Here is a 17,863-nt window from a genome sequence, read left to right as displayed (position 1 = left end):
AGGCACGTGAAGGAAACAAATTTCACAGATGGGGGTCCTAACGTGAGGCGTTCATGTGGTCCCCCGTTTTCCTCTGGAGACCAACGGCAAGAGGAATCTGGTGTCCTCTGACAAGCGAAATTGTGAGAAAAGTGACACAACGAGGTGACAATGCCTGCCTTGGGAGGCATTTTCAGTTAGAGGTCAGGGTCTGGCAGGCATAGGGTTCAGTTTTCCACTGCGGGCAAAGCTGCTCTCTCCTTACTAAAATAATTAAATGGGCTACAAGCCAACACATCTTGCCTACAATGAAATAAAAGAGCCAAGTCTTTAATACAGAACCTATTGATCCCAAAGTGCAGAGCACCTCATAGCCTCAGCACGACAAGCATAGAAACTCATATTAAGCCACCTGGGGGACTTTTGGCATATTTTTTATTTGTACAGAGCAATTTTTAACCTCTTGCAAAAGACAACCTTTGAAATGAATGGGCATATCTACTGAATACAGATTTAGTTACCCAGTACATCAAGATAAGTTTAGAAGTGAGATTTATACAGTAACATTTTGGTTACTGTTGTCCAGTACTCAGGTCTCAAGTTCTTCAACTTCCTTCTTTAGAAAGTCTGGTTTCAAATGAGTTTTTATTAACCTTGCTTCTTTTTGGCTGAGATTTAAAACTGCTTGCATTTTCAAACGTCAGATCCCAGAAACAGAACATGGTAAAAAATACAATTCACAGGCCAAGTAATTGAGATTTGCTCAGACGACAGGTGATGAGATGCTTATTTTCCTAATGTACAGCCTGCTACTAGTGCCATATTTATATCTGGTTTTCCAACTTCCATTTCATGTTTTTAACCTTCTTTTACTTAATTACTAGAAATAATCCCCAACACTTATTTCACTAAATAAAGTTTCATTTAAGTTAAAAAAGACAGACAATCTGAACACTATTAAAAAAGGTTTTCAGAATTAATGAATCAACAGGAGATCTCTGCACTGCATGATCCTGAAGCTCTTTGATTTGTCTTGTCCTTGATGCTTGAAACACCACATCGCACGAGAGCTTTCAGACATTTGTGTCACAGCCTCAGCTAATCTTGTATCTCATCAATAATAGACGAGACGAACTCAGAGATGATTTGCTCAGATCAACCATGGCTTTCAGAATAATCTCTCTTTCAATTTCTGTGTCTGAAGCAGAAACTCTGCAGACTGCAGTGAATGGACTGCAGCTTCTCTTGTGCATTCAAATAGGTGATCGGAAAGCGCTGATTCCTGGAAGAGAAATCAATAGGAATTAAAGTACTAAGCCAGATGGTAAAGTTTGCAGGACCAGTAATACCAGCTTTCTTTTGCACTGTATAGGATGTCTATTTAAAACCTAGAAGCTCATAAGCCTGAGGACAGTCATCTTTCCAGTGTCCTCCTGTAGTGAGTCATTTCCTGTGTGTATCAGGACTTGTGCCAGCAACAAGTTTCTGAACTATCAACTTTTCATGTTTACACAAAAAATATCTGGGCAATTACATTTTAAAGCGTTAAATAAAATAAAATGTAATTCCCTCCAAACAGCTAACCAAAATCCTGCAAAATCCAAGTGCCTGAAGAATTAATTCCTTTGTTAAAAAAACATCTTTAATCCCATTACAAAAAGTGCAGATATATTTTTTAATTATCTTATCGTCTTTTGATAAGATTTTCAGGACAGATCGTCTCTGATTTTCGTCTGGAGCAAGAGAGAGCAACACACTTAAAGGAATCTGAGAGAGGCAGGGTGGGAGATGAAAACTGCAATATAAAAGACAAGATGCTTTACATTTAAAAGGAAAAGGACCAGGAATAAGACAGCAGTTTGTGAGGACTCTTCCATCCCTCTCCCTGGACTAAGGGAAAAGAGATACCCAGCTTACCCTCACTCTGAGGGGACACTCATCCCGGGTGAGCAAAACACCAGACCATCTACTAATAACACCATCAGTCATCCATCTGTCATGAGTTATTTCACTCACGATCAATTAAAGTCTTTTAAATTCTGAATAGAAATACAGTAAATGTATATAGAAAATGAATTTTGGACAGAAAACAGAGGTGCTTCTATCACATATACACTCAAAAAGGGTGTTAAAAAATTCGACCTAACTTAGCTCAGGATGGCCATTGACTGAGGTTTTCGGGAAAGAAGATTCATGAGGATTTTGATGACTTTTAATATCTCCTCTTCGTACGTATTAAATCTGAACCCCCGGACATCATATGCTCCTTAGCAAATCACCTGTAATGGCTACATGGACACACAATTCTCACTATATTCAGCATAACTGCACTACTTGTATATATTGCATACACCATGGACACATAACAGCTCTACTCACATTGAGTTTTATTCAATTTCAAAAATGTAACCTCAATATTGTGATTTTTGTGTTTTTGTAAAATTTTTGTGATTTTTGTGATTCTTGTAATTTTTGTGAGCTTTCAGAAAAAGACATTTCATTGCCAGCAACTACTGCTGCACGCCGTATTATTGTGCATTTGATAAATAAACTTTGATTTGATTTTTGATTTGATGTGTCTTTGTCAATTTTCCCATTTCCAATTTTTTTAATGTGTGCTCTGAAAGATCATTACTGTACAATAGCAAATGTACATTTTTAACTCTATCCAGTGTGAATCTGCGAGGGTCTGAAACCAAGAGGGTTCCTCCCCCTGCACAAGATGGTGGCGCTCATATCGCAGATGATTTGACAGGACCCCAGGAATCACTGGAGCAGGATCAGCTGCTAGAATCTGTGCCTCTTTTGTGGACCTGCACAAAGCCACATCACAACAGTTATCCCTTGCTACAGTATGTGCCGATTCACTTTACGAGATTTCCTTACTGAATTTTCTCTTTCCCATCCTGCTTTGCGCAACTCCCAGTTTTCAGTATCCGCCAGCTCAAGAAGCACCCGTGGGCTGTGAGCGTGCCAACTCGAGATGTGTCCAGATCTTAAGTGATCTGCGAGTATTAGCGTAGATCATCTCATTGGACTTTGATAGTTCTTCATATCTAACTGTGCAAAGAAGTTCTAGTGACTGGGACAAATAAAAGTGACAGTCATTGGTATAATAATAATAAATTAATTCAAATGTGGCCAAAGCATTTGACAAAAGATGAATAGTAATAGCGCTGTTGATTGTTTGGCATGAATGAATGTGCATTTGGTACAATGTACAAAAGTGAGGAAGCTATCCGAGTGAGTGTAAGCAGTGGAACAGAGATGCCACTTAAGGTTTTGTACCTGCCATTCGACCTGACCTGGATGGCATCACCACGATAAAGGTATGAAATGCATTTAAAAAACTGTCTATACAATATTATTTCTAAAATGTTTTTCTTTACTCTGACATGAACTAGTTTATTATTGGTATAAAATATGTTTAATGAATTTTAATAGGTTGAATTGCAACTAAAGTTCCCCTAACCCCATTTCTCTGAAAGGTTTAAACTTTTGCAGATGGCAATTGATTACTGTACTAAAGGACCTTTACTGTATTAAATAAAACATCCTGTAATAATCTATTAACAAAGCTGTACAGAACACTGTACATAGAAGGTATAAAAACACATGTGGTTAGATCACATGGGACGAGTTTGGACTGCAGGGGCAAGAACTCGACGAACATCAGGAAAAGATAGACCGCAAGGAAGGAGTTGTAACGGAGATGTTCCTGGGCACCACAATGCTAAAGGAAAGCCTCAGAGGTCTTTCAGGCCCTCTCGGACAGTGACTCTGGATATCACGCACGGCACAGCGGTGGAGGGATTAAAGCTGCGCGGTTTCACCGTACACGAACAGCTGCTTTCTGAAGGAAGAGAACGGCGAGGGCTGCTCACTGACAAAGAAGCTGCTGCCCCCGGGGAGGACTGAGCCCAAGCCAGGTCTGTCTTCCCAGCGGCAGGTCCTCCCCCTTGTATGCCGCCCCCTGCTGGAATGAGGGAAACGCAGCACCAGCGGTGCAAGAGCAAGAGCTGACGCGGCTCACTGGCGAGAGTCAGCTAACTTCAATGGAGGATTTACTTGGACGCCGTGTACATTTTATGTAACTGTACTCGGGGGCGGCATTAGCATTGCTACCTCACACTGCTGGGGCCCTGGTTCAATTCCTGGGGTGCTATCGGCGTAGTTTTTATTTGTTCTCCGTGTTTGTGTGGGTTTCCACCAGGTGCTCCAGTTTCCTCCCACAGTCCCAAGACATCCTGGTTAAGTTCACTGACTTATGGGAACACAGGCCATGGCATGAGTGTGTGTGCAGTCTGGGTCTGTCCTGCAATGGACTGGTGTCCCATCCAGGACATATGGCTCCGAGTGAGGCTTCCCCCTCAACCCTGTACTGGATAAAACTGTTAGAAAATGGATGGATGCAACTGTACTTGTATTGCACTGTGTTGAATAATGATATCCAAGGAAGTGCTTGTACAGTAAGTAACCCCAATAGGAATGCTTTCCAAATAAGTAATGTTATAAGTGCTCTAGTTAACTCTGTTTTTGAAGCTCTGGGATCAGTTAACAGTGCTAATTGAGGTACCGTGGCATACAACGTTTTAATTTCTTATGTGTTAAATCATTATTTTTCACCCTTACAGCTTTCCAATACAAGCCAAAAGTTTAATCACTGATGTTTCCTAGCCCTGAGAGGGATTAGTGTTTGAAAGCAACATAATGCTGTTTGGCTGCAATCTACCATGTAATCACATTTTACATGTTTTTATTTAATATAAATAAAAGTTTCCATATTTATTATAGAACCATCAATCATTGCAGTCTTTTTGAATTTTTGAAAAAGAAAACATCCAATCAAACCTCTCATCAGAGAAACTCTCTTCTGTGAGTCATGGTTGCAGGTAAATGACAAAGTGCGTCAAACACAAATCAGCAGGGAGATTAAGTTCAAAGGAAGCAGTGAAACCAATTTGAAATGCAGCTTTTCTTTTCTTTCATTTCAAATCCACATTTTTATTTTCAAAATTAACACAATTCAGATCAGTCTCTAAAGCTCTCTGTCAGACACAGAGGTGTGGATATAGAGGAATCTCATTATGGTTTCCTTCCAAACACGGATGACAACACAGCCATGAGTTGACAAGAGCAAACAGCGATTATTCTTCCGAGAAAACTATGCTCTTTGAATGTGTGTAGTATGATAATGACTTTATTCTATAAAACTTTTATTGAATCTCTTCCGACATTCACTGAAGTAGCCTGGTTTTACAACCTGACTACATGCAATAAAACAGACTGAGCAGGACAGTGAAATTACTGTAGCAAAAGTATCGTAAAACAACAGATACAGCTGTTAGACATGTATACCAAACTAATAGTGTTGAAGGCCAATATCAGCACTGACTGCCATGACCACCCCTAGTACAGCGAATGTGAGCCCCTTCCATTATAGCATCAATTTAAACTACCACAATTTTGAAATAAAACAGAACAAAGTTATCCTTTATTCCCACAGGTATTAACCTCCTTAATATTGGCAACTGATTGTATTTCAACTTATTTCTAAATTGCGAAGATTACTTAAGATGCTAACTTGCTCTTCTCGTCTTATGCATTTACTGTATTTTTCTTATTGGTTAAGGGGTTTAGGTTGTGTTAATTGCATAGTGTATTGTGTTGTGTCTTTCACCTGCCTGGAAAAAAAAATTCCCATCTGGGACAATAAAGTAAGTCAGTCAAGTAAACATGGGCTCAGAGTTGAGCCAGTCCACCAGTCTCATAGTCTGGATCTGCAGCAGTACTTTGATACTTCGAACAGAGCATTGCAGATAGAAGCTTCTACAGAGTGATCAGCAACAATGCTTTTTCATTTTAAGAGCATCCCTGTAGTAACGTTATTTGTGACCTCTTCCTATCTTCCTCATCAATTCCATGGCAAGATTATTTTTCCACTGATTCAGGCCTGGAATAGAAGCTTTTGCGCCATCCCAACATCAGTGAGTAAAATTCACTCAAGGCAAGCAGATCTTTCGTCAAAGTCCACCCAGGAGGCCGATTCAAAAGGCTCAGTGACTGAAATGGTATTAACTCACCACATCATCAATCTGTCACCTGCTGCACAGCTGGCACAATCCCACTAATCAATTTGGTTTGGAAAGTGAGGTTAACATGACTTAATTGTGTGTCTGCTTAGCTGGTTCCCTTTTAAGAAAATTCCAGATCTGGAAATAAGAGGCAATCACAACTGCAGTTTTTATTTAAAAATATATATTTTTAAATGCCTATTATTGGGGAATCTACATTTATTTCTGCTAACCTCCATGAATGCGAAGGTAACAATATCTCCCTTACCACTCAAGATACAAAAAACAATTCAATTCACTGGGCTCTTTTGATTTTGAAGAACTCAATACATTTACCCTTTTCACATTATCCTTGAAAAAGACAATGACCTTTTCTTCTCAACCCTTCCTACTGCAGAGATTGGAGATATCGCGTGAACCCTGCGATAATAGCTTTGTTAAATCTCGGGCAAGCAATGTGGTATTTTCTTTTCAACCATTGCATTAAAAGAAGAAAATGCCTCCTGTCAAGACCACAGTAATTAAGAAGAAAACTTTCCGAAGTCTTATAAAGGTTAACATAGAAGATTTATTAATTCTAATTATGCAACTACAGATCTGCTAAGGCTATAGGTATGCTTTTCAGAGTTCAAAAGATTCACCTTGAAACTATACATAGAGATGTGTTCTGCAGAGAGAGATGGTTGAGAATTTTAACAGTCAAAAACTGTACTTCCCACAACTTATCTTGTGTGCTTAATATTATTTCTTGATGTTGTGCTTAAGTCACCAGAAATATCTTCTAAAACAGCCACTTCCAGGATGAAAGTCCGGCATTAAGAGAGAGATATGACCCCTGTTTTACAAAGCCTTCAGTGCGGTATACTTCACTAGTGGGCTTTGGAGTACTGCGCAGCACTATCTCAATTCTCTGTATTTTTGCAAGAAGGTCCTGGAGAAAACTGAGCATTGCCAGGAAAGAGGTTCTCTCGGCATAACTACTGAGCAAAAGGCAGACAGTAAAGCATACGACTGAGAAGATAAAGCACTTTCAATGGTTTGGAGGATTAAAATAAATATGGAACTTTTGTCAAGGAGACAAGTACCACACCTGGTGTGCATTCTTAACAAAGAGGGCTCTCTACTGTATCTGTCCATTTGGTGACTGAAAAGCAGACAGATGATATACAACACTCACTGATAAAAAGTGGAAAACCCAGTCAGAGAAGGTTTATGGGTCGTTCCTGATGTATAGGAGTCTCATTCACTGAGCTGTCCCACAGGATGAATAGTCCTGTAACAATTCCTTTCAACACAGTAAGTTCATATTTTAATACTGACCTGAAAAGCTCTGAGCCAAACCATTTGACAGTGGCGAGTCATCAATCAAACAGCCTGCCAGCTTCCACTTGACAGGAAAAGAGAACTTATCCAATCTTTGATTCAAAAGCAGGCACAGAGCCTCTCCTGCCTCTCATCTCAAGAGGGTTTCTGACATGTCTGAGAAGGAAAAACTGCACTGCGGTTTATAAACCAGCAACATCAGATCAGGACATTAGCGTCAGCAGCCAAGGAACAAGAAAGTCGGGGCTGTTTAGAAAACAATTTGTCAAGAAAATATACTTTGAATTGCCCCACAGAATGCATACATCCCTGACAGCCCTTGGACTGGCAGGAACTGGGGACAAACGTACACCGACTGACTTGAGGGCAGCTGCTTGAGTGTAGAGATTGTGTGCTGTACCAGGCAACGACACTGAATTTAGAGTCAAATGGACAGTAATGAATTGGTACAAACCACTGCCTTAAAAATCATGTCAATGGAAAAAGGCTGGGTCTTGCATAGGTGCACTTATAGCTGACAGCTTACAAGTGGGGATTACATCACACTCCTTACTGTGTTACACCCAGGGCAACCCCTGGAGAGCAGGCATACACCTTAATCTGCCTTGGTGGGCATTCAAAAACAAGCAGCCACTACCCTGAGGTACTGTATGACTCACTAATACACCTTATGACACTGTGAATGCTCAAAATAAAATAAATCCATAAAATAAATCTTTCTGATTTCAGTCTGCACCAGCAAACTGATTAGTCTAGAAAGTTCTTTACCCTCAAAAACTATGCATGGACTGCCTGTTCTGAACATTCAACTAGAGCATCACACCCATTATTCTGTACTCTCAGCTACACACCTGCTGTATGTTTTAATGAGAGAAAAATATTTTCTTGTACTGGCCAAAAATGACAAACAGGGTGACTGCCGTAGAAAGAGATTTTGTTCAAAAGGTTACTCGAAAGACTAGCTGCATACAGTACAAATGTTAAACTAGCTCTTCTCTCTACTAATTCTTATGAACGCTGAGAAAAACTACAAAACACTGTTGGAACTGGATAATAGAGTCCACCATCAACAAAACTAAACAAAGAGAATAATTTGAGTGATTTAAATCCTTGTTCATGATCCACCTTGAGCCAGTTAATTTAGTTTAAGAAAGATGATAAAGGCTCTTTGAAGGCAGAAACAAAGAAGCGTGGCTATGATTTTAACAGTCGCTCTTCTGTCCTACACCTCCACATGCTTATCTAGCTAAGATAAGAGATGCGGGCTGTCCAACATCACTGTTTAAAATGTTAATACGGTCCCACTTGAACACCAAGAGCCCTTCCAGCATTTCCAGTCACTTTGATCCCTGAAAGTAGAAAGAAATCTGACAGCCGGTCCTGATGAGAGCACCTTCACTCAGGACAGCTATTTCTGAGCTGCGACAATGGTTCTGAATTCCTAATGAGGGTCAGCACTGTGAATCACTGCTCACTTCTCCTTCGACACAGGACACTGCACGCCGGGCTGATTCAGTTTATCTCACTGAACATCACCCTACTCTATGTCAGCTTAACTCATGCAAACTCATGATGCAGAAATTCTTACCAGACAACCAACTCCCTGGATCCACAAGATGCAAACTTTGTTTTTCCTTCTTCCTACTGTAAAACTAGAGGCGGCCAACCACCTCTGATGTTGGTAAAATCGCCATCCTTTATTCTACTAAATATTAAATAATGCAGGAGGAAGTGGGGTTCAGTGCCATCAAGTGATGTAAGAATATGGACCTCAGGATTCAAGGTCTGGACATGGAAGACTGTTATCTGCCTAAAACCATCACCCGCTCTGTGGTGTTTAAACTAAAAAACAACAGCTTTAATCAGGCAATAAAGAGATCATCTGGAACAACATGCAAAAGATCTTAGGCTTTTAAGATCCTGATCCATCTGCTTTCAGTCAGTGATAAAAAGAAGATTGTGTGCTCTTATTCCAGCTGTCATTTCTGAGTGGTCAGTGTTGGCTTTTCTCTCGGGCCCTAGAGTATCTCCTGTGAGAGGTTTCTCCTGAGAGACCCGCATCAGACAATCTGCTTCAGTTCTGATGGCTTTTAGTGGTGTGCATCAAGATACTAGTTTTATAGGTCAAGAAAAAAATAAGTAAACTGCAGTGAGCTGTAAGAATGACAATTAAAAGTCTTTTTAAAGCCATAAAAATTGCAAAAATAAGAAAGCAGACAATTCTGGAAGACACGAGCGACAACTGAAGCGAGAACACAGTGTCCCAGCAGAACCTTGTGATCCTAGCTTTATTGTTTAAGCCCAGTTTTTCCCTTTTTGTCTCTTATCATGCCCAGACTAATCCAGTTGGAGCTGCTCTTTCCAAAAGCTGTGGAATTCTCATTAACCTCTTTCCCTCCCTGTCACAATCTCCCAGCGCAGCTCTCTCCACACCAGGCTGACAGGCAGAAGGGCTCAGGCTCGGAGACATCAACTACAGTTCAGCCTCCTAACATGAAGGGCACATATCACTTGATTTGCTTAATTGTTTGATGTCTATATGCGCTTCACACATCAGTAAAATCCCTATAAACTATCTGAAGTTGAACAACAGACCCGTGCCTAATACAGTGCAATTGTCTAAGTAAGCACACACAAACTCCTACACTTAAACACTAAATTTACCCTTAAAGGGGAATGTTACCCATCAGTAAATGCACACATAAGTTAACTAGCAAACAAGATGCTGCCCTAAAACACAAATTACTGTACAAGCAGACTTGTAGCTATAAACTCTGAAGATGTGTGGGAAGAATCGTCTTTGTTTTCATTTGCTTGAAGCTGCCTTAGCAACAGGACGTCAATGATGAGGCAAGGTGTCATTCACAAGGACATTCTACAGGAAGTAATTAACATGAATTTACACACATTGCTCCCAATAGAATGGCTGACAAGCACTATGCCGGCTATGTTCCTACTGCATCTGTCCTGCAAACAGCAACTGCCCTGACTCAACACTCAACTCACTAGTGATCACGAGTTATTTCTGCCAGCAAATTATCTTTTTTAATTCAAAAACTTGGATTAAAGCTACGCATCCAATGCTTCACTTAAAAGATCATATTGCTGACATTCTATGCCAGTCTGTCCCTTTGTTTATAAAACAAATCCTACAGTAGCAATGGTACATAAATTCAGAAATCACAAACTCTATCAGCATGTCCAATACAAAAAAACATAATAACTACACAGATGACTACAAATTAACATAATCAAAATAATAAATATTGTATGTATCATTTTAATTCAATGCCCTGTATTTCCTAAAATATTAGCTGCATTTATATTTAAAAAGGACAGTTGGCCATTTATTGTGCACCATGAATAAATGTGATTTATAGCTGCTATGATTACATGATCTGCTGACTTAATTTAAATAGTCTCTGAATGTCAAGACCAACATATTGCCTCATCTCACTATACATCACGAGAGAGCAACCCAGCAGGGCCATAATATTTATTATGCCACATAATGTAACAAGACTCATGTTCTATAACTTTAAATGATCATTATATATCTATCAGGAAGCACTCTCCTCTGAGGGAGAGAGCCAGAGAAAGGCTCAGACATTCTGCTCTTCGGCTTTCAAGTCCAATCAGATTGCGGATGGGGCTCACGTGAAATGAGCAGACTGGCACGACGCCAAATCAATCCGTAATAAAAACCATAACAAGTGACCTATCTAACACAGAAAGAGAGCGGGGGCAGACTTTTTTGGCTCCGCTGCTAATGAGGTACAGGGAGGTTAATGTTTCAGCATTTTCAATATTTACCCTCCAAAAAGCAAATAAGTACTTCAGATATGAAGCTGATATGAAACACTATCTGTGCCCACCAATCTGCATGGTGTGCCCTTGACTTCTCTCCTGCGTCTGCTGGGAACACTTCGGTGCTGATGGCCCAGAAGGGCATTCTTCAGATACCAGAAAGCTCCAGTGGACGCCAGCTGGGAGACATCCAGTTTCGAGCAATCAGCCAAAACATTATTAGAAAAATAACAAAATAGTTACAAAGAAATACCCCCTTCTGTCTTTCTCTCAATTAACTGCACCACAGCTGAAAGGCTTTTAACTTCTGAACCCAAACTGCATTTAGTTCAATCGTGTACTTTGTGTTAAATCCCTATTCACTTGCTTGAGTTTTTTGCTCCTTCAATCACCTTAAACATCTGTGTGTGTTTACACTAGAAGCTGACAACACAATAAACTTATTGCAAAGGTTCTTTGTGTCCCCAAGCACCAAATGATACGGAATGTTTTCAGCACAACAGAATTATGGTCTTCGGTTTTAACCTCTTCTAAGGTACAGTATGGAGCTTAACTTGTTCTCAACCATGAAAGATTTTTTTTTAAATGCTGTTGGTGTTAGATTTGCTCACATATGCACTCCTTGAAATTTATGTGAAGAATGCTTCATTTTGTAACCGCAACAGTTAATTTTGGAGACACGGGTCACCAAGGGTAAAGTTCATCGAGCACTGGCCAGAGCTGTCATATGACAGGCTCACCCGATGAAAAAACAACCTGTACAGTGCAAAACTGTCTAATCATTCCTCGAAGATGAGCAGGAATCCTCAACTTCCACTCTGGCCCCAGTACTGTTAAGAGAAGGACTTCCTGAAGTACACACAAGAGTATGTGCAACAACTGTACCGGAAATGAACAGGACAGGGACACTTGTGACAGACATTACCCATCCCCACCTTCACACTGAGGAGTAGTAAGTTGAAAACTCATTTTTAGGAGAAAATGACATCCAAAATAAAGAGAAAGCAGCTATCCCTCCACAATTTCAGAAAGATCAAGGAAATACTTTACCTATTTTATAAATGTCACAAGCAAGGATATATATGGTTTATATTTTTTTATTAAAAACATAAGTAACGAGGGGGAAAAGGTCAGTAAGGGTACTGTTGGTTGGCTCCCTTCATTCAGTGTTTGGCAAGCTTTTTAATCGTATGCCCACCCAGTTTGGAATCGCCAATTGTGTCTGTGTCTCAGCTCTTGGCACCAATTTTTTTACGCATGTGGGGAGCATGAGGAAGAGCAGGCAAGACGCCTCTGACCCATCTACTCATTTAGCGACAAGAAAGGTCAGCAGCAACTTCCAGGGGCTCGGCGCCAACTGGAGGAGAGGTGCATCTTTCATTGAGACTACCACAACCTGGGAGTACCACAAAACTGCTGGCTTATCTGTTTTGCCAAGACTAGGAAGGTCAGTCCCCTTTTCAGGCCATAAAGACCCATGGGGAATGGGGGACAAGGGCAACCATTTTCCTTGACCATCCGACACTAGAGCTAGAGGTGACGTGGTCAGCATCACGCTCCGGCCGGCCTATTACCCCTGGAAGGATTAACACCCAGTACTCATTTGGAAAGCAGGCTGAGTGGACCTGGGAGCCGTCTGGAAGGAATTAGAGCTACATCACTTGCCTCTATCTGGGATTGAACGCGGGACCTTCCGGTCAGGAGCTAGACGCCCTTTGCGATCTGAGCTACCACGACTCCCTGTTTTGCCAAGAGTAGAACCAATATCAAGACTATAACAATAATAATACCAGCTCTGCTCCCGACGGCACTGAGCTAATTGAAAACGCGAGAGTGGCATGGCACTCCTGCCCTGGATCACAGAGCTCAATCTGCACTCGGAGCCAGAGTCTTCATCAGCTGAGCAAAGTGCTTTTTAAGTCCCTGAGAAGTAAAACCAGTGGACTTGCTGAGAGAACACTCAGGCCCAGTGCGATCTCTTCACCTCGCACATGGCTAAACAAACAAAAAAAAGCATTCACAACACTGTGTTTAAGGCATTCAACACAAAATTATGATTTTGTTCCTAGGCAATATGCACAAAAATAAGGGATTAGTGTTCTGTGCAAAAAGGCTCCCTTGCAGCTTTCAGCAGTACGTAGCATGTAGTACATAGTAGCCATGTCTCTACTTTTTTAACACAATCCTGTACTGCCACAGCTTCCTGATGACAGAGGTCTACAGGGAGCACAAGTCTGCCAGTACAGTTCATTTCAGTGATGAAATCCTCAAAAACAGCACAGTCTTATTTTATACAGAGGTGTAATGCACATTGATTTATCATAGTAGGATCACCCTATAATGGAATTGTTTGAAGTATAGCAGCCTTTTTTTTAAAGAAGTAACATCTTGGCAATCTCTTGCTAGGATGAATAAGTACATAAACTTCGAAGATAAAAAAACTGAATTAAGTTAACAAGATATTATTAATGAATGGATTATTTTTTTAAATAATTAACATCTTGTCAATCTCTTGCTAGGGTGGATAAGTACATAAACTTTGAAGATGAAAAAATAGAAATAAGTTAACAAGATATAATTAATGAATGGATGATCATGTTTCAAATGTACAATATATATTTATCTGCAACAGATCCAAATCAAGTTTTCAGACAAAATGATTGTATCCTCTGTCTGAGGAGAAGGGAAGACTCCCTGTCACTAACAGGCAAGATAATTATAAGGTGTAATTCTTACAAGAGGCATTTTAAGTCATTTAATCTTTCAGCAGCAAAGCCCATCATTTCACTGTGCAAGGAGTGACTGTGCTCACCAGGAGTCTCTCTTGTTTTCACAATTCACTGCAGCGACTGATCACAGTGGTGATAGGAACAATTTCACTGGCTGAATAATTTAGTTGGATTTCAATACAGGAAAAAAAGATGCTGGGAACAGGTCTTTCGGTGTGTTGTTACATTTTCACCCACAGAGGACCAAGAGAGTGTCCTATATTCTTTCAAGATGTAGTCATAAACCTTCAAAAGCTCAAGAAGTCAAAAGCTAAATGGTACCTATTTTAACGTTCTTTAGCATCTTTTCAAATTTTTCAAAACATTAAGAATACTTTCTGTAAGTAAATAAAAAAATGAGTCACCTCAAAGCTGAACAGCTTTTCTATACGGGATCTTTTAACAGGGCCCTCTATGACAGCCTAAATTGTAAAGCTCACCCTAAATTACAGCCCATCTCTCTTCTAAAATCTGAGTTTAAAATATCTGAAAGTAGGCTTGGTTGTATGATATTGTATAAAAGAAAAACTGTTAATCCTTCACCTTTGTCCAAGAATACATATTTGCTCCCACCAGTTCTCGTACTTTCCATATACAGATTTTTTTATTCCTGTGAGCTTTTTAATAACATTTTACATGTTGTAATGTTTGTAGCCCTGAAACCAAGACAATGAAATTCGTTTAGTTGGGGATTCACTCATACTTTGGTATTGACTACTGTCTGCTTAGAAACTCTCCTATGCTACTGCCACATGGCTGCACCTAAACCTTCTCTGATTGCATGTACTCACAGTATTTTTTATTGATTGATTAAATGTTTCTTAAAAAACTGACTTTAATTTGTTTTTGTATTAGCCCAATGTAATTAAAAGCATTAGACAGGGAAGCCCTAGACTACAGTATATAACCCTGCAGACCTGGGTCTCGCAGTACACTAACCACGCCTTTGACTTTCATGGGGTGCCAGAGTACAAGCTCACCTCTCTCACTGGCATCGTCCACGAGCACCACTTCCTCCAGGAGGTGGCGAGGTGAGCGGTTGATGACGCTGCGGACGGTGCGCAGCAGGGTGCTCCAGGCCTCGTTGTGAAACACGATCACCACACTCGTGCGAGGAAGGTCATCTGGGTACAGCTTGTTCTTACAACTGAGGAGAAAAGACACGGCAGGGTCACAAGCTTACACCACTTCACAATACATCCATCCCTCGATTTACACGTGCGATTCGCTCCTCGAAAACTATGCTTACGTGGAAAATGTGTAACCTTAAAATGAATCCCAAACAACTTTACAAGAGAACCCTCCGTTTCATATCAGAGATTTAGAAAATCACCCAGCACTACTTAGTTTTTACCATAACAAAGCCCTGAATTGTCAACATAAGAACACTAACTCATTCATGATAATTCCCCTATCTATAGTACAGTAAATCACAAAGTAATAATTATACAGGATGAAGTACAAATAATCATATTTAGACAGAATAAATTGTGTAAATATTCCAAGATCACAGACACACTGATGATCTGGGAGGTCACAGTATGAGGATGGTGTTTTCCTTTCGGCTACGGAGGAACCTGCCTTCTATTTACAAAAATAGATCTATTTGTAAGTATGAAAAACAGACATGAAAGTGCCCACTTTATTACAAATGTACAATAGCGCAGAGGGGTGGACCGCAGAGACAGGAACAAAATCTAGACTTTGTCAACATGTCTGTCCAGATCAGAAAACACAAGGCTGTAAGCTTAACCTATATTTGATATCTGACACTAAATCAAAGAGAGTTTATGACATTTTATAGCTATGCAATGCACACATTAATGTTACTGGAGATGGCGATGTGAGAGTAGTGGTTTGGACTTTGAACTACTTAACTAAGAGCTATTGGGTCAAATCCCAATTGAGAGCACTGCTGCTGTACTTTTGAGCAAAGTACTTCACTGAGATTGCTTCAGTAAAATGCTCAACTGCATAAATACAAATCTCAATGCCTGAATTATTACATTTAAAAACTATGTTCTTTCACTCTATATTGACAGTATATTTTCAATGACACAACTGCATTCACATACTGTATTCAACTTGACCCTTATTTGAAGAGGTTTTTAAGGTTTCCAGGGCCTTTAAAAGCGTTCTTCGGACATGGCTCCTTCCGGTATCTGTCACACTGCTGTAGCAATGTTTGAAATTGTTAGACAGATATTCCAGTGAGCAGAAAAAAGTGCTAACAAGAGATTACTCTTGTCTATTTCCACAGCTAATAACGGCTGGAGACCACAATCATTATCTCTACCTACTCTGTGTGACAGACTAAAGAACTGACATTGTCTGGCAGGCTTGCTTTGTCTGGGTCACAAACTCCCTGCACACTAGCATGAATTCGTCACTCAAACCCTGAACACAGTTGGGTCCAGCTGTAAGACTAGTGCAGAACCTTGTGGCCAGAAGGGCCAAGCTGGCAACAAGGAAGAAGGCAAGAGCTGGCCTGCTTCAAATACCGTGTTCAGCTTTTCCTTACAGAGCACATTCAAGCTGTTTTAGAAAGAAATGATGAAGTTAAATACTGTATTCATATAAAAACTCTACACCCGAAGTAGTAATAAAGAAGGTAACAATCAGAAATGTGCAGGGTTCCGCCACTTTTTTTAAACATCAGAATTGCTGACATGAGTCAGAAAGGGAATTGCATGTCATCTGATGAAGATCTGGTAGTGCAGATCATTTAATGCCTGGTAATCAGAGGCAATTCAAGGCCAAACTAAGCTAATAGAAATTTGACTACATCACATCTGTTACTGATTTTTCACCCTAATTATCCTGGGAAAGGTACATTATTTAAAGGCTACTGAAGAACTCGCTCACTGTAACACACTGTACTGAACACCTAGAAAAGTGTTCTCTTTAAAAAACAGAATCACACTTCCTTTACATATGTTCATATATTTTTAGAATACAGAACAGTCAAGACTGAGTAAGTTTAACTTACTTCTAAAAGTTTTAAGTGACCTCAGTCCCACCTGTTCTACTCTGCTGGCTGAGACTGATCATATGGGTGCCTGAAAGTGCTTAATTCACGTTGATGTCTATCAATACCCAGATGGGAATAAGACAGCGCAACCAAAAAGAAAACTTTCAGATACAACCTGAGCTGGATTTGATCCCAGCCATGTTAAAGATCTGGAGGTTTCAGAGTGTTCGACAGCTCAACCGATCACTGCAGCCTGGGGCTTCCTCAAAGCTTCCTCCCATACTGCACCACGAGAGAGAGAGACACAGAGCCCCATGGGTGACTTACAATCCCCAGCCATGAAGAGACGTCCTTGACTGACCATGTTCTGCAGGCAGATTAGTGAAAAGGCCCTTCAGATGTGTTAATCTGACAGGCTCAGACCCCCGCCTCAGCACATATCTGCTCTTAATTAATTAAAAACTGCCTGTGTCTCAGTCCCAGCTGTGCCTGGCTGCAGATTGAGAAAAAACTTAATTTCTGTAATTAATGAAGCATGACCGCGCGACTCACTATCTATCCACACCTGTCAAGAGCTTCCACTGTATTTGAAAGACGGTATTTCCACACCTTCCGAGAGGCACAGGCAGTCTAGACCTAGGGAACCCTATTGTGGCACAGACTTATTAAAACTCTGTGAGAGCAGAGCTCTTCAAAAAAAGAGGGAGACGTGTTCAGGAACAGGCCCTCCAACAGCCTCATTTCTGAGAATGGCACTCACTGCTCCAGGTTCTTGTACTGTAGGAGAGAAAGGCAGGCAAGCAGCCTGTTTCTCAAAGCTGATGAAGCAGAAACTCTGCTAACGAGCCGTCATGAGAAGTTCTGAATTCTAAACATGACCGCCTCTTTTCTCTGAGCTTTTCAGCGGTGGTCTTCCACTCCTGTTTTCCACAGCCTGGTTT

The 17,863-nt window shown here is 40.5% G+C and overlaps 1 protein-coding gene across 2 annotated transcripts in view; it reads right to left on the bottom strand.

The window, feature by feature from the left end:
• galnt1 (UDP-N-acetyl-alpha-D-galactosamine:polypeptide N-acetylgalactosaminyltransferase 1) overlaps positions 1-17,863 on the bottom strand; it is a 204,873-nt gene that overhangs the window by 52,240 nt on the left and 134,770 nt on the right. For both annotated transcript variants that reach the window (XM_088601436.1, XM_088601435.1), the window contains one exon: positions 14,932-15,098. In XM_088601436.1, the coding sequence (XP_088457562.1) occupies positions 14,932-15,098 (167 nt within the window). The remainder of the gene's footprint in view (positions 1-14,931; positions 15,099-17,863) is intronic.

The sequence above is a fragment of the Lepisosteus platostomus genome, chromosome 12, assembly GCF_059453375.1.
Source record: "Lepisosteus platostomus isolate fLepPlt1 chromosome 12, fLepPlt1.hap1, whole genome shotgun sequence".
Lineage (NCBI taxonomy): Eukaryota > Metazoa > Chordata > Actinopteri > Semionotiformes > Lepisosteidae > Lepisosteus > Lepisosteus platostomus.
The sequence above is the reverse complement of the archived record's forward strand: the minus strand, read 5'-3'. Positions and strand labels throughout refer to the sequence as shown.